At 36.8% G+C, this 24,402-nt stretch overlaps 2 protein-coding genes and 1 long non-coding RNA gene across 5 annotated transcripts in view; 2 read left to right on the plus strand and 1 right to left on the minus strand.

Annotated features, from left to right (window-relative positions):
* slc16a2 (solute carrier family 16 member 2) overlaps positions 1-2,329 on the minus strand; it is a 46,619-nt gene extending 44,290 nt beyond the window's left edge. For 2 of the 3 annotated variants that reach the window (XR_012389367.1, XM_073921128.1), the window contains exon 1: positions 1,305-2,329. Coding sequence is in view for 2 of the 3 variants with exons in the window: in XM_073921128.1 (XP_073777229.1) it covers positions 1,305-1,668 (364 nt within the window). In the remaining variant the exon portion in view is untranslated. 3 annotated transcript variants of the gene reach the window in all.
* On the plus strand, positions 2,039-5,485 carry LOC141377650 (uncharacterized). Its single transcript, XR_012390133.1, has 4 exons — positions 2,039-3,187; positions 3,430-3,617; positions 4,034-4,725; positions 4,985-5,485. It is a non-coding gene; the product is annotated as an uncharacterized lncRNA (long non-coding RNA).
* Positions 5,486-13,199: 7,714 nt separating this feature from the next.
* si:ch1073-303k11.2 lies at positions 13,200-22,442 on the plus strand. Its single transcript, XM_021481079.3, has 2 exons — positions 13,200-13,270; positions 19,964-22,442. The coding sequence occupies exon 2, from the start codon at positions 19,971-19,973 to the stop codon at positions 20,685-20,687; it is 717 nt and encodes a 238-aa protein (XP_021336754.1). The 5' UTR covers positions 13,200-13,270; positions 19,964-19,970; the 3' UTR covers positions 20,688-22,442.
* Positions 22,443-24,402: the final 1,960 nt, after the last annotated feature.

A 24,402-nucleotide genomic window follows, 5' to 3' on the forward strand; every position in this document is an offset into this window, starting at 1 on the left:
CGACAGAAGTCATTCAAATATGCGGATTTGATAATCCAGAAACATTTTGATTATTATTATGAGTTTTGGAAATGGTTGTGCTGCTTCATGTTTTTTTTTTTTTTTGAGGGAATATCCATTAATTCATTTTCATGCTTTTCCAGCTGCACCCCAGTACTGGGAAACACCCATACACAGTACCACAATACCTGTAGCGCATGTGTTTGGACTGTGAGGGAAACCAGACCACCCGTGGGAAACCCACGCCAACACGTGGAGTTTGTGGAAACACTGATAATCAAACTTTTAAAAGTGTTAAACAAAACAAAAACCACATTTTTATTTAAAAGTTGTGCATTAAATGAATTTAAAAGTTCCCTCAAAAATAAAGTTTTTAGTTAAAATAAACATTTCTAATAGAAAAAAACTGTTTTATTAAATCAGGAATTTAATAAATAATTCCCCTTTACAGAAAACCATCACATTAGCATTGATTATAAAGCAATTCTAACAAACTGAAGAATGGAGCGATGCTGCTGAAAATTCAGTCTTGATTCAAAACTATATTTTATAGCATATTTAAACAGAAACAGATACTTTATATTGTAAAAATCATTCTCTTTTTTGTATTTTCGATCAAATAAATTCTGTGTTGGTGAGAAAAAAACAACGAGCAAGCCTATTTTGGAAATCTTTAGTTACCATAATCCTCATAGTCTTCAGTTATTGAGGTAAAGTTGGTTTTATATTCGCACATTCGTTCATTTTTTAATAAAGTGACAACTTGTGTCCCTATATGTTGTTTGACATTGCTACTTTGAATATTCGCTCTGAATCAGCATGTAATATGACTTCAAAACAACATTAGCACCCTTTAACTGTCTGTAAACAATGCTGTGCTTTGATAGTCATTGGCTGCTAATATGATTTAGACTCTGAAAAGAAAACATTCTCTGAAATTATAATGTAAAGGAGAAAGTCAGAATGTGCGAATGTGAAACCAAACTTTACCTCAGTTTCTAAGTTCAACTCAAAATAACAACATTCTAGTCTGAGATGACATTAAAGAAAAAACACAATATTTATAGCAGGTGTTTGAGCGCGTGTGAATCCTGCTGGTGGCCGTGGAGCAAGAGATGCGAGTGGGCGGCTGCTGGGTCAGAGTGTGGCGGCTCAGAGAGCAGCTCCGGGCGGCTCCAGCAGACGCAGAGCCTCGTATGATCAGCTGTGATCCCTTAAGCCTTCAATCTCCCTTCAGCTCACACTAACAGCACTTCAAATCTCACACTCCAGCACTTACTGAACAGATGGAAGATTCGACTCACCCACTTTAAACTGAGACGCCTGGTCCGGCAGCTCCTCGTGGTGCTTCACCAGCATCATGTGCAGAATCCCGAATGAGTTCTGGATGCCGAAAATCGAGCCGTTGCACCATGTAGCAGCGAACACCACGACCCAACCGAAGCCCCCCTCCGGGGGAACGAAGCCTTGTCCAGGGTGAGCGCCAGGCGACGTGGCCGGACGCTTGTCAGTGCAGCCGGTGTGTATGAGCTGCACGGTGCTGTCCTCCGGGGCCAGCTTGCGCTCCTGCTCCTCGAACTCCTCCGCAGGGGAAGAGGACTCCTCAGCCTGCGGGTCCTCCGAGCCGGGCGTCCCACCAGCCGTGTTGTCATCGCTTTCCGAGTGCATCCTACAGGGAGAGGATGCAGACGCGTTTCCCCGAGAACTACTTTATAACATGCAAGTGAGGGAGAAAAAAAAAGAACAAAAATAAATCCCTTCAGGAATTTCGCAGAGAACTAAGTCAATCTCGCGTCACTTTGCACGGATGATCACTCATAATCCTTCCGATAATGCCCAAATCCTGTTATGAGAGATCACTCTTCATAATAAAGCTGCAGGACTTCAAGCAAACGTTCTCTGAGGTGAAAACTGAGAGCGCGCGCGCGCTTTAAACCGACTCCAAAACTCTGCTCTCGGTCCACATCCCTTTTATCGTGCACCGACTCCTCCTCTATCATTTGTTGAATATTTACACCGGATCCCGGTGGGCTGCTCTGCTCACTTTGTTACAATGTAACAATGAAAGGACCCGCGAGAGCGTTCTAAACGCTATCCCGCGAATGATACAGTGTAATGAGCGTTCTAAACAATGCTACATTGTATCAATGGAGTGTTCTAAAAAGAACTCGCGTTCTACAAATATAACAATGTAGCAGTCGAGCGGCGTAAAGAACAAAGCGTGTTCCGCCGAGTCTCCACTGTGCAGATCCCGCTGGAGGAACGGATTTAAAATTCCACCGGCGCAGGATTACGGAAAGAACCGGATACCGGAGACCACCCCTCCTCTGTGGCTCCAGCAGCCCGTCCCGCAATTGGCCTGAAACAAGGAAGCGCGCGGGGAGCTGTTCGAGATGGCGCGAGGACAGCAGATCCACAGTGTTATTATAGCTGCCTCCTCCTGGCACATTCACAACCCAACCGGCCACTAAAACGGACGACACCGGGCGCATCCGGTGAGCTTAGTATATGATTCCCTGGACGGTGCAGTTGCACTGACAAGTGCACGATCCATTAACGCCGGTCACAAATCAGACAGTCGCCGGTGGTAAATGGGTCAAGGGTACCGCTGCGAACGCGCTCCGGCTCCGCGGATGACAGTTTGTCGGTATAGACGGCCGCGGGAGTGCAATCGGTGCATATAGAGGCGGGTTTGGGAAGCCATGACGGGTTATTATGGTATGGAGGGGGAGGATCCGTGACGCGCTTCCCTGTACAGTAATGCCTTTATCCAGGGACACATCCGCACACACCGTATATGTGTGATGAAAGAGGACTCGCGTTGTTTACATTAGAATGACGCTTTATTAAACCAAAACAACTTACAAAGTGTTTAGGCAATACAGTGTAAACAGAATGCGTTTGTATTGAGAAAATGGAACCTCGTGTTTTGCATTTCAAGCACCATTAGTGCAGCGTATAAAACACAGAAAAAAAACACAACATCAAGGTTGTAGAGGTGCACACACAGCTATCTGTTCATCTGATTATTAGTTTGCTTGTGTATTTACATAACCCTCCTGCTGTTTGCTGTGCTTGATTAACTGTGGATTAATCAGGCTTGAGTGACTTTGAGAAATCACAGGTTTATGGATGATCTGAGATCAGTGTCAGCTGATGTCCACTAGAGAGCAGCACAGAACAGCTGGTGAGTCCAGCCTGAGAGAGGCGTGCCAGCTTGCCAATTATGCATTGATTATGCATGTAGTGTTTTAGGTAGTTTGTTAATACATGCTTCAGTAAGTCAAATTTATATATGTATGTAAATTGCATATCATTCATTAATAAAATGTACAAGTTTCCAGTGTTTTAAGGGATATTTAGTCACTATTTTAGAGGTTGCTGTAGGTCAAACTATACAAATGATGTGTCTAATGTTTCTTTTTTTAGGCTACATGCAGATGTAAACACCTATTCTACATGAAATGGGTTTTGTGGATACCTGAGATGTCTACCGGTGCTCTAGAACTGCCAGTTTCAGACTGCTAAATGACATTTTTCCTATATGGATTGGAACATTTCAGACTGCTAAATGACATTTTTCCTATATGGATTGGAACGATTATGCATTCACAATGGTATGTCCCATTATGGGGGTGTTGGTGTCAAATGTATACTTATATTATACATTGTTAATTATTAATATTTAAGATAGAGATCAGCGGAAGCTATTTCGTATAATTAAAGGACTGACCCCCTATACATCTTGTTTTGATGTCCCTCAGGGGGGATCAGGCATTATTTAGGGGGTAAAACCCCCCCCCAAACACCCCTGTAATTTGCACCCTGGGCCATGCACAATAATCTGAGTCATCTTACTTAGATTTTTGTCTTGTTTCTAGTGTAATATCTTTTAAAAAGCATTTTCTCAAGACAAGCAAAACACATTGTCTTGTTTTAGGGAATAATAAGTCAAAATAAAGTGAGTTTTTCCTTAAAACTTTAACACATAATCTGGGGTAAGTGAATAATTTACTGCTGATATGTTTTACAGTGTGGTTACTTGGACAAAACATAATGGGATTACATGTAACGCATCACCTTTGAAGTCAGAAACTCAGTGAGTGAGTGAAAATGTACTTTGACACTGTGAAAGAAGAACGTCACGCTGGAGAAATGCAATTAAAGCAGGATGTCACATTACTGTATTTTCAAACTGCGCTCTTTGATGATTGCATATTTTGGCGCTGATGATGTAAAGAAGCAAATACAGCATCTGTCATGTGTGACGGCTCATTATCAGACAGCCATGAGCGAGCGCTGCTGATGGATCATTTATTCATAGAGCTGTTAGTAATTCATGAAGGAAGCTCTGAGAAGATCATTGCTTTACAGAGAGGGAACAATAACATAGTCAAACTCTCCTGTGGCATGAAGATCTGAAGCATCTGAACAAATGTAAGAGTTGCCAGAAGTGTCTGCTGCACACATCCGAGACTTAAAGGGACAGTACACCATTTACTTGCCCTTGTGTGGTTTTTATGAGTTTATTTTTCTGTTGAAATGAAAAGAAGGGTTGCCACAGGGGAATGTTTTAAACAGTGGATGCCCTTTCAAATGCAACCCAGTACTGGGAAATACCTACCCTACCCTCTCTTCAGATCACCATCCAAAGCTTCCAGAACGCAAGGAACGCAAACAGACTGGATGATCAGAGACAACAGTACTACATCATGTCATTGAAAGGTGAGAAAACTTACAGTTAGTAACGGTACTCCTATAATAATCTATATGCTGTTGTAGTTTAAACATCAGTGTGTTTGAATGCTCAGATGTAAAATAGTGAGATAGCTAATATTTTGTTTTTAAGCTGTTAAACTATTAAATTAACAATGCAGTTATTTATTCCTGCAACATTTGAAATGCTACAAGGTCTTTATTTTGGTATTGTATGTTTAAAGCGATGAGGAAATAACTGGTCCACTGTTGAATTATTTTTTTTCAGCCACCTGATGATGAGAAAGACATTTTCAAAGTGGGCATCTTGATGGTGAGCCAGGGGATGTTGTGAACAGGGCTGTGATATTGATGGAGGGGACTATGAGTTTTGGATCTCAAAGGTTTCCCAAATTCTTTTGCAACATATTTAAACTGAATGCTTTGAGCATAAACTATTCCAAAGGACTAAGATACACCTTTAATTTAGCTATTTTTATAAAGATTTAGATGGGCTGCATTTTAAAGACTTATTTTTCTCTAGGAGTGATATTTCTTGTGATGGGATCTTCTTTAACGTTTCACAACAAAGCAATCCAAAAGATGTTGGCACATGTGTTTTGAATATTTTAATTGTTTGGAGAAGATACAAAAAGTATAAGCTAAAGTTGAACAAACCTTTCATATAGCTAAAAGATGTTTGGAACGTTTGCAAAAACTTTGTTGGAATAACAGTAAAACTTTGTACACGGACACGGTGCAAAATAAAATGTTTCCTCAATTTAAAAAACATATTATTTTACTCAAAATATACAACTTACTTAATTTTGATGTGGATTATTTAGAGTTTTACTTATTTACAAAAGTTCAACTAACAATTTTTTAAAAACTGCCTCCAATAAAGTCAGCTTTTCCACAAAACGTCACTTTTTTCTTCAAGTTTGTGGAATGTATTGGTTTAATTAGCTAAACTTGTCTAAATACTGTAGGTAGAACAAACAAACAAACAAAAATAACTAAGTTTAATAAGTTGAGTTAAAAGATTGTTTGCAATATAGAGTTATATACTTTAGTTTTCCTTTTTCAGCCCAGTGGTCTCTGATTGAAAGGAGGCAACATTCATTGGAGTAAAATCATACTGTACAGCAGGACTGATCTGATGTTGTTTCAGTGATTTTTCCCAAGTAAACTTTGTTTTCATTTTAGTTGAACACTTGCTGATTTTGTGACCATTTTAATCTATTTTTTTTTGTTTTCTTTTTAAAAACGTTATTTTCCAGGGATGGGTTGCGGCTGTGTAAAAATGTGCTGGATGAGTTGGCGGATCGTTCCGCTGTGGCGACCCCAAATTAATAAAGGGACTAAGCCGACAGGAAAATGAATGTATGTTAAAACGTTATTTCAGGATGCAAAACTGGCTAAAACTTCTAATTTAAATTTCAACATGAATTGTGTGATAGTGTGGTTGATGTTTTAACACTTATACAATGTTTTTTTACAGTGTAAATAGTGATTTAATTTTGGTTGAATAAAGGTTTGGTTGATGTTTTAACATTTATTCAATGTTAATTTAACTTATAGCACAAAATTAATCTAAATGTAATCCAAAAGTAGTCTGATTACGTTAATATAAATGCTTAGTCTAAGACATTATATTACTGATGACCAATTTTGTCATGTAATTTGCGAATTCAGTAATGTATAATAACAGTTTGTATGTAACTGTATAGAAATCTCCAGAGCAACACCCTGGTAACTGTGGCAGTGAGTTTTTTCATTGCATTCATGTCTTCTGCTCCAGTCAAAATATCCAATCAAATATAGTCGGATTCTCTGGCTAATATCAGGACATGTGCTGTGTGAAATGAAGCTGTGTTTTCTTTGGCATATGTGTGTGTGTGTGTGTGTCCCTGTGGACTCAGTGTGAGACTGGAGCAGAGGTGAGGAGTTCAGAGGTCTGAAGATTTCCTCCAGATTCAGACTCTTTAAATAGTGTACTGCGGAGTGAGAGAGAGAGAGAGAAAGAGAGAGAGAGTGACAGATGGGGGTCCTCTGGAAAGAGTGGGTGAAGGAATTTACATTTAGTCATTAAGCAGATCATTTTGTCTAAAGTAACTTACAATTGAATTGAGGAGGCATGCTGTGATTCAACTAGAAGAGACAATACACACAAGCAGTGCTATAGGAATGGTTACTGCTCAGAAATCTATAGGGATGAGGCGGGGGTGTTTTGTATACACTACCTGACAGTAGTCTTGTCGTGAATCTCACTTGTAAGAGCAACAAATAATAACTCGACTTCTAGTTGATGCGTAAAAGTGTCAGAAGGTGGATTTCTCTGCTGAATCATCTGTTGATCTGCTTCCCAATCATCACCAATACTGCAGAAGACCTACTGGAACCTGAACAGAAATTCTCACAGAAATCAGTCAAGTTTGGTGAAGGAGAAATCATGGTTTGGGGTCATTCAGTATGGGGGCGTGCGAGAGATCTGCAACATCAACAGCCTGAGGCATCAAATCATTTGTGCTGCCCGTTACATTACAATTCACAGGAGAGGGCCAATTCTCAGGATATTCTAGCCAAAATAAAATAAGTCTTTCTCCAGATGTAAAAATATTAGAGGAAATACTGTGAAAAATTTGTCAAACATCATTTGGGAAATATTGAAAAAATCTTCAACTGTACATATAATTGAATTGAAAGAGAGAGACAGAGAGAGAGCGTGCGTGTGTTTGTGTGTGTGTGTGTGTGTGTGTGTGTGTGTGTGTGTGTGTGTGTGTGTGTGTGTGTGTGTGTGTGTGTGTGTGTAATAGGTATCATCACAGATAATATCTGTCTGGCAGTCTGCTGAGGTGTTTGCACTTCTGACAGCTTTACCATAAAGCCAGTGTTTTCTGTGTGGATCAGGGCATGATGTCATACAGGGAGGAAGTCACAAGGGCAGGTTTTCTTATCCGTGAGATAAGTTACGCTTTGACTTGAAAAAAAAAAACTAATTTCACAAATGAAGACAGTTCCAGTCAAAAGAAGAAAGACTCAGTTGATCAGAGGAGTAGAACAAATTGCAAAAAAAATGATTTTAAATGAACATGGCCACTTTATTAGGTACACCAGTTCAACTGCTTGGTGAGTCAAAAAATCAGCCAATCACATGGCAGCAGCTCAATGCATTTAGGCATGTACACATCAAGACGATCTGCTGCAGTTCAAAGCGAGCATCAGAATGGGGAAGAAAGGGGATTTAAGAGACTTTGAACGTGGCATGGTTGTTGCTGCCAGATGGGCTGCTCTGAGTATTTCAGAAACTGCTGATCTACCGGGATTTTCATGCACAACCATCTCTAGGGTGTACAGAGAATGCTCCGACACAGAGGAAATATTCCGTCAGTGGTCGTTCTGTGAACGCAAATGACTGGTTCGAGTCCCACCCGGGTCAGTTGGTGTCTCTGTGTGGAGTTTGCATGTTCTCCCCGTGTTGGTGTGGGTGTTCCAGTTTCCCTCACAGTCCAAACACATGCGCTATAGGGGAATAGATTAACTAAATTGGCCGTAGTGTATGAGTGTGTGTGAATGAGAGTGTATGGGTGTTTCCCAGAATTGGGTTGCAGCTAAAATAGAATCCGCTGCATAAAACATATGCTAGAATTGTTGGTGATTCATTCCGCTGTGGCGACCCCTGATGAACAAAGAGATTAAGCCGAAAGAAAATGAATGAATGAATCTAGTACCGCATCTAAAGGTTCTTACTGTCACTATTTGTCAATGCGAATATAGTTATTTGTTATAATAATGTATAATACACATCAAATAATGAATATAATTATTAGTTTAATAAAAAAAATATACCCCAGCCATTTAAATAGTAGTGTTATCATAAAAATAAGCAGTTTTCGTTATTACATCACTTTGAGAAACCCTCTTGATCGTTAAAATAAGTATTTTGAAATGATATCAGATAATAACTGGAGTAATGATGCAGTTTTTAATAACAGGAATACATTACAATTTGAAAACAATACCAAAAATGTAACAATATAGAACATCAAAGCTACTGAAATATGTAATTCTTTTGACTGTCTCTATGTTTACCTTGTGTTTGATTGACAGCTTCTCAATGCTTTGATATATTCCAGCATGGTTAACTTTCTCTTCCTGAATTTGCACAGTAAATATTTTATTGCCTGCATATCTTACACAAGCCTGCTCTGCTCAAAGGCAGGTTCCCTCTGAACTGTCAATAATAGTGCAGCTTGTTTGTGTCTGTACCCAAAATAAAGCATTCAGAGAGAGAATCAGCCCTGGTGTCCCCTATCCAGTGTTCAGACGGTGAGTATGGATGTTTAGTCTTCTGATCATGCAGTCGTACACCTGACATGACCGTACAGGCCTGACAGTGATGTCTCCAGCACGATATGTGACTCATGTGGCCGTCTGTTGAGTCAGGATGAGGGAGTGGAGGACAGACGCAGACACACACACGCACACCGAAAAAACCCTTACATTTACAGTTTTGCCCAATATTAGAGTCAGTCTTGGCGGGTTCAATACAGTCATTCTGGATTCTGTAACATCTGAGATATAAATAAGTTACCATGACGACTGCGAAACTCCCATATAGATTATGCAAACTTGATGCATATCTTTATAATATAGGCTCAGTGGTTAATGCTGTCGCCTCACAGCAAGAAGGTTGCTGGTTTGAGTCCTGGCTGTGTCAGTTGGTGTTTCTGTGGGGAGTTTGCATGTTCTTCCTATGTTGGCGTGGGTTTCCTCCTGGTGCTCCGGTTTCCCCCACAGTCCAAAACATGTGCTATAGGGGAATTGATGAACTAAACTGGCCATAGTGTGTGAATGTGAGAGTGTATGGGTGTTTTCCAGTACTAGGTTGCAGCTGAAAGGGCATCCGCTGATTAAAACATATGCAGGATAAGTTGGTGGTTCATTCCACTGTGGTGACCTCTGATGAATAAAGATGCCAAGCCGGAGGAAAATGAATAAATGAATTAATGAATTTATAATACATAATTAATATATTTGTACACTTTTTTAAGCATATTTTTTAATTTGATACATTTTATTACAGTTTTTTTTCTTTTTAGGGTAAATATTATTATCCTATTTAATTTTTGGCAACAAAACAAACCACTGCTGTCCGATGATTTGCCTAATTAATGTAACTTTTCCCTAATTAACCTATAATGAAGCCTTTAAATGTCACTTTAAGCCAAAAATAACTTAATTTTGTGCAAATAAAATAGTATTAATAAAATAGTAAAATAGTATGTAAAATATTAAAATAGTATGTAATTATTAATATTATTTAACGTATTATATTCTTAATATATAATATTATTTAACTTAATTTTGTGTAAATAAAAAATAAATATTATAAAAGTAAACATACGCATATCTATAAAAGTGTCATAAACTGAATGTGTTTATAACCATTGTTGTGTTTGCGCAAAAACGTGCTGGATAAGTTGGCAGTTCATTCCGCTGTGGTGACCCCAGATTAATAAAGGGACTAAGCTGAAAAGAAAATGAATGAATGAATGATGTGAGTATCCGCAGCTGTATCCCTTCTAGACTTTATCACAGAGTCTCTGCGCTCTTTAAAGGTGATGAAAGCCTCACCGCTGACATGCCCATATAAGGTCGTGTTTCCTCTTCCCCTCCTTCTGGAACTCTCCACAATGAGGGTCAATGGGAATATCAGGCGTCTTGTTGTGTGTCACAGCTCACGCTCTGCTGGACATACACAATCATAGAGCGCAGGAATGTGGACAACAGCAAATAATAATGAGCTCAGGCTTTCCACATTACAGCTTCTGCTATAAAAAGAGCTTTTAAAAGAAGAGTTCAAGCAAAAGAGAATATTCTGTCAGTGTTTCTGAACCCATATCAAGTCATTTTACCCCATTAAAGGGTCAGTTCACTCAATGTTTTCTCATCAATTTCTTAAGTGGTTGTAAACTTTTCTGAATTTCTTTCTTGTGTTGAACACAAAGCAAGATATTTTGAAGAATGTTGGGGAAAAAGTAGATATTGGCGTGCATATAGAAAGAAAAAAATACATTTTTTGCTTTGTTCCAGCATTTCTCAGTATATTTTTCATTTGTGTTCAACACAAGAAAGAAACTCAAACAGGTTTGGAACAAGTGGAGTATGAGGAGATGATGACAGACTTTACATTTTGGGGGTGAACTGTCCCTTTAAATGCAAAAGGTGAATTACTTTATGGATCGACATATTCATTTCTGACCAGAAACACACAAATGAAGTCAATAATAATTATACATTAAAATGGTAAAAATGGATTTACTTTGAAACAGCCAGACTTTAAACAATAAATGAAAGAGTGAAACTATGTATGTTTATTTATTTTATTGTGTATATATATATATATATATATATATATATATATATATATATACACACACACACACACACACACACACAGTTGAAGTCAGAATTATTAGCCCCCTTTGAATTTTTTTTTTCTTTTTTAAATATTTTCCAAATGATGTTTAACGGATTCAGGAAATGTTCACAGTATGTCTAATAATATTTTTTCTTCTGGAGAAAGTCTTACTTGTTTTATTTCGGCCAGAATAAAAGCAGTTTTTAAAATTTTAAACACCATTTTAAGGTAGATATTATTAGCTCATTTAGGCTATATTTTCCGGTAGACTACAGAACAAACCGTCATTATACAATAACTTGCCTAATTACCCTAACCTGCCTAGTTACCCTAATTACCCAAGTTAATCCTTTAAATGTCTCTTTAAGCTGTATAGAAGTGTCTAGAAGAATATCTAGTCTAATATTATTTACTGTCATCCTAACAAAGATCAAATAAAACAGATGAGTTATTAACACTATTATGATTAGAAATGTGTTGAAAAATCTGCTCTCCATTAAACAGAAATTGAGGGGGGGGGGGGGGGACAGGTTGGCTAATAATTCAGGGGGACTAATAATTCTGATTTCAAATTTATAATCTAACAGGTAAAATAACAGCAAAACAGTAATCACTAAAGCAAAAATAATAACTGAAAGAAGTATAAATACTCAGGATAATGAGAAACTAAACCACACACAGGTGAGGATAATGAGTAACCAGGGCAACAAATAAAAACCAAGAAGCAAGAATCAAATAGAGAAACTTCAACATAAGAGTCCCCACAATCATAACAGAGAAACTAAGCAACTGCTATAAAAAGTGATTTGTTGACTTTACTCCAAAAAAAGTGAGTAAACACATTGCTTTAAAAAATTAAGTAAACGATGCTATGAACATTATAAAAATTAAGTTAACTGTTTCGAGTTACAATGGGTTAACTAACTGTAAATTTCACTAAAAAGAAAAAATATATAAATAAATGCGACTTTTTCAAGTGTTAATAACTAATATTTCACATTTAAAGTGAAGCAAATAACTAGATTTTTCATGTAAAACAAAACTCCAGGAATATATTTTTAACAACTTTGATTTATTATTATTATTTTTTTAAAATAAATTTAATAAATTTTACAATTATTATTATTATTTTTATTATTATTTTTTATTATTATTAATTATTATTATTATTATTATTATTATTATTATTATTATTATTATTATTATTATTATTAATAATAATTTTATTGGTATTAATTTTATTATTATTATTATTTATGTTATTATTATTATTATTATTATATTGTTGTTGTGATTATTATTATTATTATTAATGATGATGATGATTATTATTATTATTATTATTATTATTTATTTATTTTTTATTAAATTTATTTATTTATTTATTTATGGCAGTTTTGGAATTAATTTAGACCTTCATTGCTCAAAAATTTTCTAAAATCAGTGCTTTATGTTTAACTAAAAACTTACCAGTAAATTCCAAAATAAATGACAAAAATGAACCCAAATGTTACACTTAAAAAAATAAATAAATAAATAAAATTGTAGGTTTTTTTTTGTTTTGTTAAAAAAAAAAAGTAAATAAAATGTGTACCTTTAAACCTCCTGTATAAAAATAGGGAATGTTGTTCCAAAAAAAGAGAGCCAATTTCACTTAATTTTTTTGTATTTTTGTATTTTTTTAAAGAAAATTAAGTGGGTTGTTTTATTATTCATTTTGATTAAGTTTACTTCATACTATGCTAATACTTTCTAAAGTCCTGTATAGTCAAAACTTGTAGTACTTTGCATTTATGTAAGTTCCTGCGTGTTGATTTGTCGTTTTTCATCCCTGACAGTTCACCATGCACAAACATTGTAGACATGAACTCATTTGCACACGTTTGCTGATCTCCAGATGAGTTCCAGCACGTCTCCTGCTGGAGAATTAGCATGCAGAGCGGCAGAAAACTCACAAACAAAGCTGAAAAGAGAAGAGAGAGACACGCGGAGGGGGAGAACAGAAGATGGAGGAGGGCGGACGGCAGAGGGAGGGGTTTTCAGCCCACGGAAAAAGAGAAGGTGAAGGAAAGAACGCATTAGATTGAGACAAAATCTGTCTGCGGAGAGAGAGACCATCAGACTTGGAGTGTTCACACTGCACTCAAACAGGTAGGAGAATCATTTAACTCTGCTTCACTCCACTACTGTTAACTGGTCATATGAATACATGTAGGAACTATAATATTACCATGGGAACCATTTGAACCCAAACACTTTAGGGGTAACTTGAAGTAAACTCAAGAAAACTTGAAGTATTAGGAAAAGTGTGAATGAAGGATAATTCTAAATATGTCCATGTGTTTGTATCTGATTTACTGATATAAGTATTATGGGGGAAATACTATGGAGGTTAATGTTTACAGGTTTCAAACATTCTTCTAAACATCTTCTTTTGTGTTCAGCAGAAGAAAGAAACTGTAAATGATGACAGAAATTAACATTTAGTTGAACTATTTGTGTGTTTTTATATATATTTGTAGAGAGGTTTTATTTATTTTTTCGACTGCTTACTTTGATGATCTGAATAACTGTAGGAACTATTACAGTGTGTTTATTACCATGGGAACCATTTCCACCCAAACACTATTGGGGCGACTGCTTTAAAACTGTGATGAAACTTGAAGTATGAAGGAAAAGTGTGAATGTGTTGTATTATTCATACAGTTCATTCATGTCGTCCCAACACAAATCGATTAAGTTAACTTAAGATATAAGTGGATTGAACATGAAACTATTAAGTTGCTCCTCTGAAATCTCAGGAATTATGTTGCTCAAGCTTATTTTAAATAAGTAGTTTGAACAAGCATAAAAAAATCAATTTTTGTAAGTGTAAATATATTTATATCTACACTGTAAAACTTAACTCTATCAAATGAAATGAGTGTTGTGAACTCAAAATTTACTGAAAGTTAAATCTACTCATTTGAAAAGAGTTTTCTACTTAGTGTTGAAGGTAATGAGTTCAATAGACCTCATGGAGTAAGTTCACAGTACTCATATAGATTAGTTTAACTCAAATGGTTTGCAGCAATTGGTTTCCTCAAACGGTTTGTGTTGCCTTAACTTATTGCCTTTAACAGTACTCAGTTGGTTTGAGTTCTCTTCATTTATTGGGTTTTACTGTGCTCCAACTGCTTCCTTTACTCAAATGGATTAAGTTCGTTACAGGATTCCAACATTCTTCAAAATATCTTCTTTTGTGTTCAACAGAAGAAAGAAACTGTAAATTATATAATTCAAATTTAAAATGGAAATAAAAAAGTTAAATTAAAACATTCTTCATAATATCTTCTTTTGTGTTTAGCTGAAGAAAGAAACTGTAAATGAAGACAGAATTTTATTTTATTAACATATTATAATATATCAATTATAAGATATGTAGTTATGTTTTATTTAGGGGCGGCATGCTGGCTCAGTGGTTAGCACTGTGGCCTCACAGCAACAAGGTCGCTGGTTTGAGTCCTGGCTGGGCCAGTTGGTGTTTCTGTGTTTAGTTTGCGTGGGTTTCCTCAGGGTGCTCCGGTTTCCCCCACAGTCCAAACAGGGGAATTGATTAACCAAATAGGCCATAGTGTATGTGAATGAGTGTGTATAGGTGTTTCCCAGTACTGGGTTGCAACTTGAAGGCCATCAAGTTTTGAAAGGCAAAACATATGCTGGATAAGCTGGCGGTTCATTCCGCTGTGGTGACCCCTCATGAATAAAAGGACTAAGCTGAAGGAAAATGAATGAATGAATGTTTAATTTATTTATCTGACTGCTAACTATGGTGATCCAAATAAATGTAGAAAATATTATAGTGTATTTATTATGATGAGAACCAGTTTCCACTTTAACACTATAGGGGAAACTGCTGTAAAACTAATAATAATAATTCCAATAAATATTTCCATATTATTCATTCATTTTCTTTTCAGCTTAGTCCTTTTTTATTTCAATATATATATATATATATATATATATATATATATATATATATATATATATATATATATATATATATATATATATATATATATATATATTTATTTATTTATATATAAGAATGTAGGAAACTGGTAGCCATTGCCATTGATATAAATATAGGAGAAAAATAACTATGGACATCAATGAAGAAAGATTGATGACTTTAATTTTATTTTTGACAGAATTTTAAATCTGATGACCGAAATTTAATTTGAACTTTAATTCGATCCCTTTCATCTAAAAAAAAGTTTGTGTTTTGTTTAAATTAATCTCTTTTTATTTCAATTTTGCTACATTAAAATCCTAAATAAAAATAATCAAAATAATCAAAACATTCTTTAAAATATCTTCTTTTGTGACACAGTTTTGCTGTAATTAAAAGTTTGATTAACTGGTAAATAGTTTGAAGAAAAAACCTGCAATCTTGTTTAAACTATCTCTTTATTATTATTATTTAATTTATTTAAAGAAATATTTGTATATAGTTTTTCTTTTGATGTTTTATTACATTAAATTAACCTAAACAAAAATGAGAACTCTCTGAAATAAATCTAAATTTAGCAAAATTTCAAATAAAACCTATATTTTGTTTAATATTTCATTATTAATTTGTGTATATGCATGCGTATGTGTGAATTTATTTACTTAATAGTTACCATTTCATTTGTGTTTTCTTTTTAATAAACTTTAATAACTCCGACAGTTTTCCCAGTGATGCGTTGCAGCTGGAAGGGCATCCCCTGCATAAAACGAATGCTGGATAAGTTGGTGGTTCATTCCGCTGCGGAGACCCTGGGTTAATAAAGGGACTAAACTGAAAAGAAAATGAATGAATAACCTCCAACAGTTGCGGCACGGTGGTTCAGTAGTTAGCACTGTGGCCTCACAGCAAGAAGGTCTCTGGTTCGAGTCCCGGCTGGGTCAGTTGGTCTTGGCATCGGTTTCCTCCGGGTGCTCCGGTTTCCCCCACAGTCCAAACACATGCACTATAGGGGAACTGATGAACTAAACTGGCCGTAGTGTATGAGTGTGTGTGAATTGGATTGGGCGTTTTCCAGTACTGGGCTGTGGCTAGAAGGGCATCTGCTGTGTAAAACAGATGCTGGAATAGTTGGCGGTTCATTCCGCTGTGGTGACCCCTGATGAAAAAAGAGACTAAGCTGAAGGAAAATGAGTGAATGAATAGTATAAAGCTAAACTTCACTTGGAAAAAGATTTGAAAGAGAGTCACATATACTGTAAACACACACACACTTGGCTTGGGTTCCTCGTTCAGTGCTGATGTGTGTGTGTGTGTGTGTGTGTGTGTGCTGCATGGGGGATGTTCTTGGAAGGTTCAGGGTTGTGTTGATGTTTGTGTGTGTGTGTGTGTGTGTGTGTGTGTGTGTGTGTGTGTGTGTGTGTGTGTGTGTGTGTGTGCGCGTGTGTGTGTGTGTGTGTGTGTGTATGTGTGTGTTCATCAGTCTGGCCTCAGTTCCTCTTCCCCTTTTCTTCAGGTTCCCACAGTAAATTTGGGCCTCCAGCTTCATTCCTTTCGGATGTGTGAGAGAGCAGCGCAGTGTGTGTCCTGTGTAAAAATACATCTGCTGTTTAGATGACTTTAATTCTGTCCAGAAGGAGCCGTCGGGCTACTATATACTCAAACTCTCAGAGAGACTGACGGAAAATGTCTGGAAACTGAAAACCAAATGACATTTGCAGCCGGCTATTATAGTAATCTAGTATCATTCATTCATTCATTTTCTATTCGGCTTAGTCCCTTTATTAATCTGGGGTCGCCACAGCGGAATGAACCGTCAACTTAGTTATTCAGTGTATATTTTTTGTAACGGATGCCCTTCTAGTTGCAACTCATCACTGGTAAGCAGTAATCTGGTATTAATATGTTATTTAAAAACAAAGACGGGGCGACTCGGTGGCTCAGTGGTTTGCACTGTGCCCTCACAGCAAGAAGGTCGCTGGTTCGAGTCCAGGCTGGGTCAGTTGGCATTACTGTTTGCATGTTCTCCCCGTGTTGGCATAGGTTTCCTACTGGTGCTCCGGTTTCCCCCACAGTCCAAACATATATAGGACAATTGATGAACTAAACTGGCCGTAGTGTATGAGTGTGTGTTTGTGAATGAGTGTGTATGGGTGTTTCCCAGTACTGGGTTGCTTCTGGAAGGGCATCCAATGTGTAAAACATATGCAGGAGTAGTCGGTGGTTCATTCCCCTGTGGTGGCCCCTGATTAATAAAGCAACTAAGCTGAAGGATTTTGTTTTTAAAGTTAAAAAAAAGACCTTTGTATTAAAATATATCAATAAAATGACAAATAAATCACCTTAAATTGTTATAAAACTAAAAAAATGTAGATAAAACTTTAAATTAAATTAAACAACAAATCATGAAGTGTTTTTATGACAATTGGTTTCTGCTACATAGTGTTTGGTAGGCGTATCATAGTACAAATTCCCTAAAAATTATTTTAAAATACTGTAACGTTGTACAATAACCATTTTCAGTTCCTTTAACCTTTCAGTGACCAGTTATTGGAAGAACATTTTTGTTTCTTATTGTAAAGAACACATTAGTATATCAATCAATACAGGCTCGCTGGAAATGTATGCCACAAAACAACCACAAAAACAAAATTAAAAAATTAAACAAACGGTTGACTGGAGTTTGTTGGTGAAATGAACACTAGGGGGCAGTATGATGACATCAACCTTCGCAAATATATATAGACAGCACCCTCTAGAGAATTGGTCAACTGAAACATACAAAACAGACCCTAAGTAATATATTTCAGATAGGTAACTATTTAGATAGAGCTGCGTGGAGTTCCGTTCATCTCCGTATGCGAAAAAATCAGATCCGAATTGAGCTGCGGATTCGTTGAAATATTTGAACCGACCGGATGTGATGTATTCCAGTGTTGTACGAGCAGGTCCGTGTGCGCGAGATGAGAAATAGGAGTTTATTTGGTTATTTTTTTGAATTATAAAAAGTCTATTGAAAATAAACATTTCTGTTCATAAATGTAAGTAAGAAAGTAATAAACATATATATTTTAATGTTGTCTCCACATTCCCTCCAATATTTTAGCGGTCTATGAGTTTCTAGTAATCATTTATTCACTAAACCATGTAAACGCACAGAGGATAAAGGCTCTTGCTTTTGCACTCCTTTATTTCGGACACTGTGAGAATCAGCTTCTCTCCCTTGGTGCACGACAACACTGAAAATACTGTGCGACTGCCAGAAGAGGGCGTATTGCGACAGTCGTGTCCAAATGTCGTGTGCAGTGGAAAGGCGGATGAAGTGTCGTATTTCAGATATACAGAAAGTAGACAGCGCTCTCTAGTGGATTTGCCATCTGAAATGTACAAAACATTCCCTAAGGAATGTATCTCAGATTTGCAAGTATGTAGACAGCGCCCTCTAGTGGATTTGTTAACTAAAATGTACAAAACGTTCATTAAGTAATACATATTTAGATTCACTATAATGGCACTCCATTATCCAAGCTGGAATTATGATCCTTTTAAGTAACCAGTCTGACGCGACGAACTCATCCAAGTCATTATATTCTTTTCTTGTGTTTATTTGTTCTTCAAAGCAGGAACAATCTTTTTCTTTATATAACGATACAATATGGGACGACGGTCAAAAACTGTATCACTCCGTCTCTTCCTCTCTTTACAACAAGGATATGACATGATCAGTCATTAATAAACAAAGGCATAATTAAAGCATGCAGTAATAATTTATACATTATTTTGATTGTAGACAGTATAAATGCAATAAACAAATAACAATAACTATACATAATATTTTACAATTTGCATAATAGATATGGCTCTAACATTCGCAACTATGTAGACAGTGCCCTCTAGTGGTTTCGTCATTTGAAATGTCTAACAAAACAAATCCTAAGTGGCGTATTTCAAATTTACAAAAATGTAGACAGTGCCCTCTAGTGGATTTGTCAACTAACACATACAAAATATGCCTTAAGTAATGTTTAAAATTTGCAACTACACTGAAAAAAATATTCAGAGATGATTCCTTGGATTTTTTACATTAAGTGGTTGTATACTATTTTTTTGGACTGCATTTCAACAAACAAATTAAGTTGAACAATATTAAACTTAATTTGTTTGTTTAAATTCAACACAAATAAATTGTTTGCAACAGTTCTGCATGCAACACTTTTTTTCAGTGTATGTAGACAGCACCCTCTAATGGATTTGCCATCTGAAATGTACAAAACGTACCCTAAGTGATGCATTTCAGATCCGCAACTGTAGACAGCGCCCTCTAGTAGATTTGTCAACTAAAACGTACCCTAAGTAATGTCTTTAAGATTTGCAATTATGTAGACAGTGCCCTCTAGTGGTTTTGTTATTTGAAATTTCCAACAAAACACACCCAGACAAAATGCAACCTGAGGCACGTATTTACATTGAACATTGGGTTGGTATTAACATAAATGAATATATATATATATATATATATATATATATATATATATATATATATATATATATATATATATATATATATATATATATTTAAATTGAGGAAATATCAGTGTGTGCTATTCAGTGTGTGCACCATTTGATATATCAGACGAATTAATTAAATGACTGCAAATCATGACCTTTTGAGATATACTGTAACAAGATTAATGCACAAATCGAAAGCAGTAGTGAATACTTAACTATTGTACCATAAATGTTATACATAATTTATTTTGCATTGATCCTGCGATTATTATTGGATTATTGTTTTACCGTAAGTGTATAATTATGCAATGAAACTGTTGACACTAATCCAGATTTCCTCCGTCCAGGCTGGAGATGTTTCTGCTGTGGTTCCTCCTGCTCCTCCAGGTGTGTGTGCCGGTGTGCTCCACCTCCGCCAGTCCATCTCAGCATCACACACGCGTGCGCATCATCGAGGTGGAGGACGATTATGATGACATAAACACACACACCACACACTCTCCTCGGGCTCCGGGACTCACCATCTCTCGTGCAATCCGCAGGCCGTGCGATTACGACCCGTGCGCGGTACAAACGAGCCCCTGTGATGTGATCTCCGCCCAAACCGGGTGTCTATGCCCGGGACTCACCGGCCCGCAGGAGAGACCTGAACCTCCAGATCTGCGCGAGCTCCGGCCGGGCTCCGGTGGAGGAGTTTCCGTACTCTGGTGCGCACCTCGATCCACAGTCACGCATTACGAGGTTTCACTAAAGGATGAAAAAAGCTCCGTGCAGACTTTTGGAGAGCATCTGAGAAGCGGTGTCATCCCTGGGCTTAAATTTGGGCAGATTGTGTGTGTGGCGGCTGGGAATGAAGCAGGGCTCAGCGAACAGTCGTGCGCCCAATATGAGGCTCCTCAAGTGGATCACGCGGCTCTGAGCGCCGGGGTCATCGGAGGATCCATCGGCTTTTTTCTGCTCCTTCTGGCGCTTTCTGTGGTTCTCTGGAGGAAAAGGACGTGTCGGAAGGGTGGGATGGGGGATGCTGAGGGTCTTGGGAATCCTTCATACTCTAATGATGGAGTTCTGTGAACTCGAGCTGACGCTTTTCTAAAAAGCATGCATGAGAGGAATGAAGCAAGCTGCAAAATGAGAAAACGATCAGTGAGAGAAGCTTATAAAGATTTGAATAACTGATCATCGCTGTAAAGTAATCTATCAAAGGGATTGTTCATACAGAAATTTCAATTTACTTATTATTTATTTACCTTTAAGAGTTAACAGTTCTGTGAAACGCAAAAGAAGATATTTTGAAAAATGTTGGAATTCGATAACCCTTTAATTCAATTCATGTTTATTTCCATAGCACTTTTTACAATGTAGATTGTGTCAAAGAAGCTTAACTTAGTCCTAGTAAACTCAAAATTCGAGAGTTGAAGGCTCTGCTGGGCACGACCATTATTATTCTGGCCAAACTTCCTGTGCAGAGCTGAAGTCTCTAGGCGCCGGAGGCTGGAGAATGCTGGATATCCATTGTGGAGAAGCTGCCGGTGTGAGTAGGCTTACCAGGGGGTGTTGAGGCTGGTCCACAGGATCAATGCAGGGACTCTTTTGTCACTGTGTTCTTTCAAGAATCATGCACTCAATTCCTCGATGACCGCCACAGCATCAATACGGCCTGGTCCAGGATTATGGATACCTTAGGATCGTCTCATCCAAGACTTGGATCGCATGTGTCACTGCACAGGCCTTGGGATGAGTATCCCCAGGTGGCAATAGAGAATAATAAAAAATAATTAGCTTAGCTGCTGTTCATAGTGTATTTAAATGAGATGCAAAAATTGAGTGCTGTTGATGAAAATAGCATATAAACAGCAAAGAAACAAACATGTCAAGCATATGAGAGTTTCTAACACAATGTCTGGTGCATTAAATCCATATTAGGTATAACAAAAGGAAGTCAATGGTTATGGGTTTCCAATATTTTTTAAAACATCTTCAAATGGTGACTGAATTTTTTGAGTGAACTTTCCCTTTAATAGCTATCCATAAAGTGCTCAGCATAATTATGCACAGCCCGTTTTGAAAATGAATACTGTCCTCCATTTCTCAGTGAATATAGGCAGTGAATTTTGGTGCATTTAAACAAAACAGATTTAACACACCGATAAATTTATTAAAATAATGCTTTAGTCTCTAAACATATTTAGAAATTGATAATATAATTATTTATAATTTACATAACAGCATACAAAGTGAGCGACAAAGAAGCTGATCATGCAAGAATGGTCTATATTTTGATAGATAAGGCAAACATATTCCATTAATTACATTCAATTGTGGTATTTATTCGGTGTTGTGCAAAGAACTACACAAAAGCAATCCTGTATTTGTCGATAATATGCGCATGTAAATATCATGAGTGTGTAAAGGAACACAGGTTGCTGGTTTCATGCTGCCCCCTGGTGTTCATTTCACCTGCAAACTGCAGTCAAACCAATGTGGTTTGACAGAAATGTAGGCTGAAGCGTGTATTTCCAGTGGTCCTGGATGTGTTCATGTTCAACTCCATTCAGATTTGATACCTTTTCTATTAAAATCATTAATTATTGATGTTCACTTTGGAAGTAAATAGTGTTGTGATTAGGATTTCATGCTGACTTTAACACTTCTAATGGTTTTGTGGCACTATAGGAAGCCTGGAGCTTCATTGAGCTAAACAGGGTTTTAACAAGTATCTGTTGTACGGCTACTTCTACTTATAGATTATGTGTAATGTTGACAGTTATTGATCAATTATTGACAGTTATGTTTTTACTGAGGTTTTCAATAAAAAATATTTAGTTACATTTGTGTGGTTGAGTTTTTTGTTACAGACCACAGGAGAGGGACAATTCTCCAGCAGGATAGCGCTCCTTCTCATACTTCAGCCTCCACATCAAAGCTCCTATAGGTCAAGCTGCTCCAGGATTGGCCAGCCCAGTCACCAGACATGAACATTATTGAGCATGATGAAGGAGGAGGCGCTGAAGATGAACACAAAGACTCTTGATGAACTCTGGGATCCTGCTGAAGGCTTTCTTCTTCATTCCAGATGACTTTATTAATCAGTGATGTGAGTCATGTCAGAGATGTATGGATGCAGTCCTCCAAGCTCATGATGGAGTCAGACACAATATTCATTCTGTCTCCACTGCAGCAGGACTTTATATTCTATACTGGACATTATTTCTGTTCAGTGATGAGACTTTAGTCTGAGCAGAGTCAGACCGCACTGTCCTCATCAAATCAGTCAACATCAAGACATGATCAGATTTTATTGAGCTCAAATTAGTGTAATCTAGAGGCCTTCACCTTTCATATAAGACACTTCTGATACCAAATGACCAACAAGAAGTCAAGTTATTACTTGCTGTTCATAAAACTTGGATAGGCGACAAGACTTTTGTCAGGTAGTGTACAAAAAATGTTAACAAAAGTCATTCTGAATTATCTGAAACAACTGAATTAACTATAAAAGTCAACAGAAGAGATCAAGATTCCAATTCAACTGTAAATAAACAGAAAAAAGCATGTGAATCACGAAATACAGAACCTGTTAGTTTATGAATATTGTTTATAGTGTAGATGAAGGCAGTCATGCCTTTTGTGAAGGAAGCTGCTCGTTCCACAAATTGCAGAAGTTGTAGATATGAGTAAAGCTGCTGGTAACATGGAAGGAACTGGTTGTAATGTGATGCAGGGGCTTCATTGAGCAATGATGAATCAAGTGTGTGTAAGAACAGATTCCCAGGCGGTTATTTTCCATCCATCTTTGTCAATCGAGCTGCTCCTGTTATAACTATAATCTCGTTTTATTGCTGTTATGTAAAGGCAGTGCCAAGCAGATATTTGCCTCCAGCACAAACACACAATGCTGAATTGCTGGCACGAGGGAGTGGTATTTATTACACAGAAATCATAGCATTGAGGATTATGACAAATAAACCGCAAATAAAAAAATAACAAAAAATAAACAAATCTTAAATACATCACTTAGGGTACGCTTTGTACGTTTCAGTTAAAAACTCCACTAGAGGGAGCTGTCTATATTTTTGTGAATATGAAATACGTCACTTAAGGTAAGTTTTTTTTGGACATTTCAAATGACAAATCCACTAGAGGGCGCTGTCTATAACATTGCGAATCTGAAATACGTCACTTAGGGTACGTTATGTATTTGTTGGTTGACAAATCCACTAGAGGGCGCTATCAACATAAATGCGAACCTTAAATATATTACTTAATCTACGTTTTGTATGTTTCAGTAGGCAAATCCACTAGAAGCCGCTATCTACTATATTGCAAATCTGAAATACATGACTTAGGGTAAGTTATGTATTTGTTGGTTGACAAATCCACTAGAGGGCGCTGACTACATTATTATGAATCTGAAATATGTGACTTAGGGTACGTTTCAGTTGACAAATCCACTAGAAGGCGCTGTCTACATTTTTGCGAATCTGAAATACGTCACTTAGGGTACGTTTGTACATTTCAGTTTGTCATTCACAAAAAAAGTTACAAAAAACCCTGCCCCATTCAACATTACATAATGCATTTATAAACTAAGCCATTTATATATGTTTTTCATGTTCAGTCGCATTAATAGTTAAAAGCTTTATTTTACAATAATCTTTTTGTAAATTATGAAATTTAGCTAAGATAAATTTATTTAGAAACATTTTAAAGTTCATGTTGATTATGTAAACTAGATTTGGATTTCCACCATATTTTTAAATTAGGTATTCTTTAATATTAAATAATC

The sequence above is a fragment of the Danio rerio genome, chromosome 14 (assembly GCF_049306965.1).
Source record: "Danio rerio strain Tuebingen ecotype United States chromosome 14, GRCz12tu, whole genome shotgun sequence".
Lineage (NCBI taxonomy): Eukaryota > Metazoa > Chordata > Actinopteri > Cypriniformes > Danionidae > Danio > Danio rerio.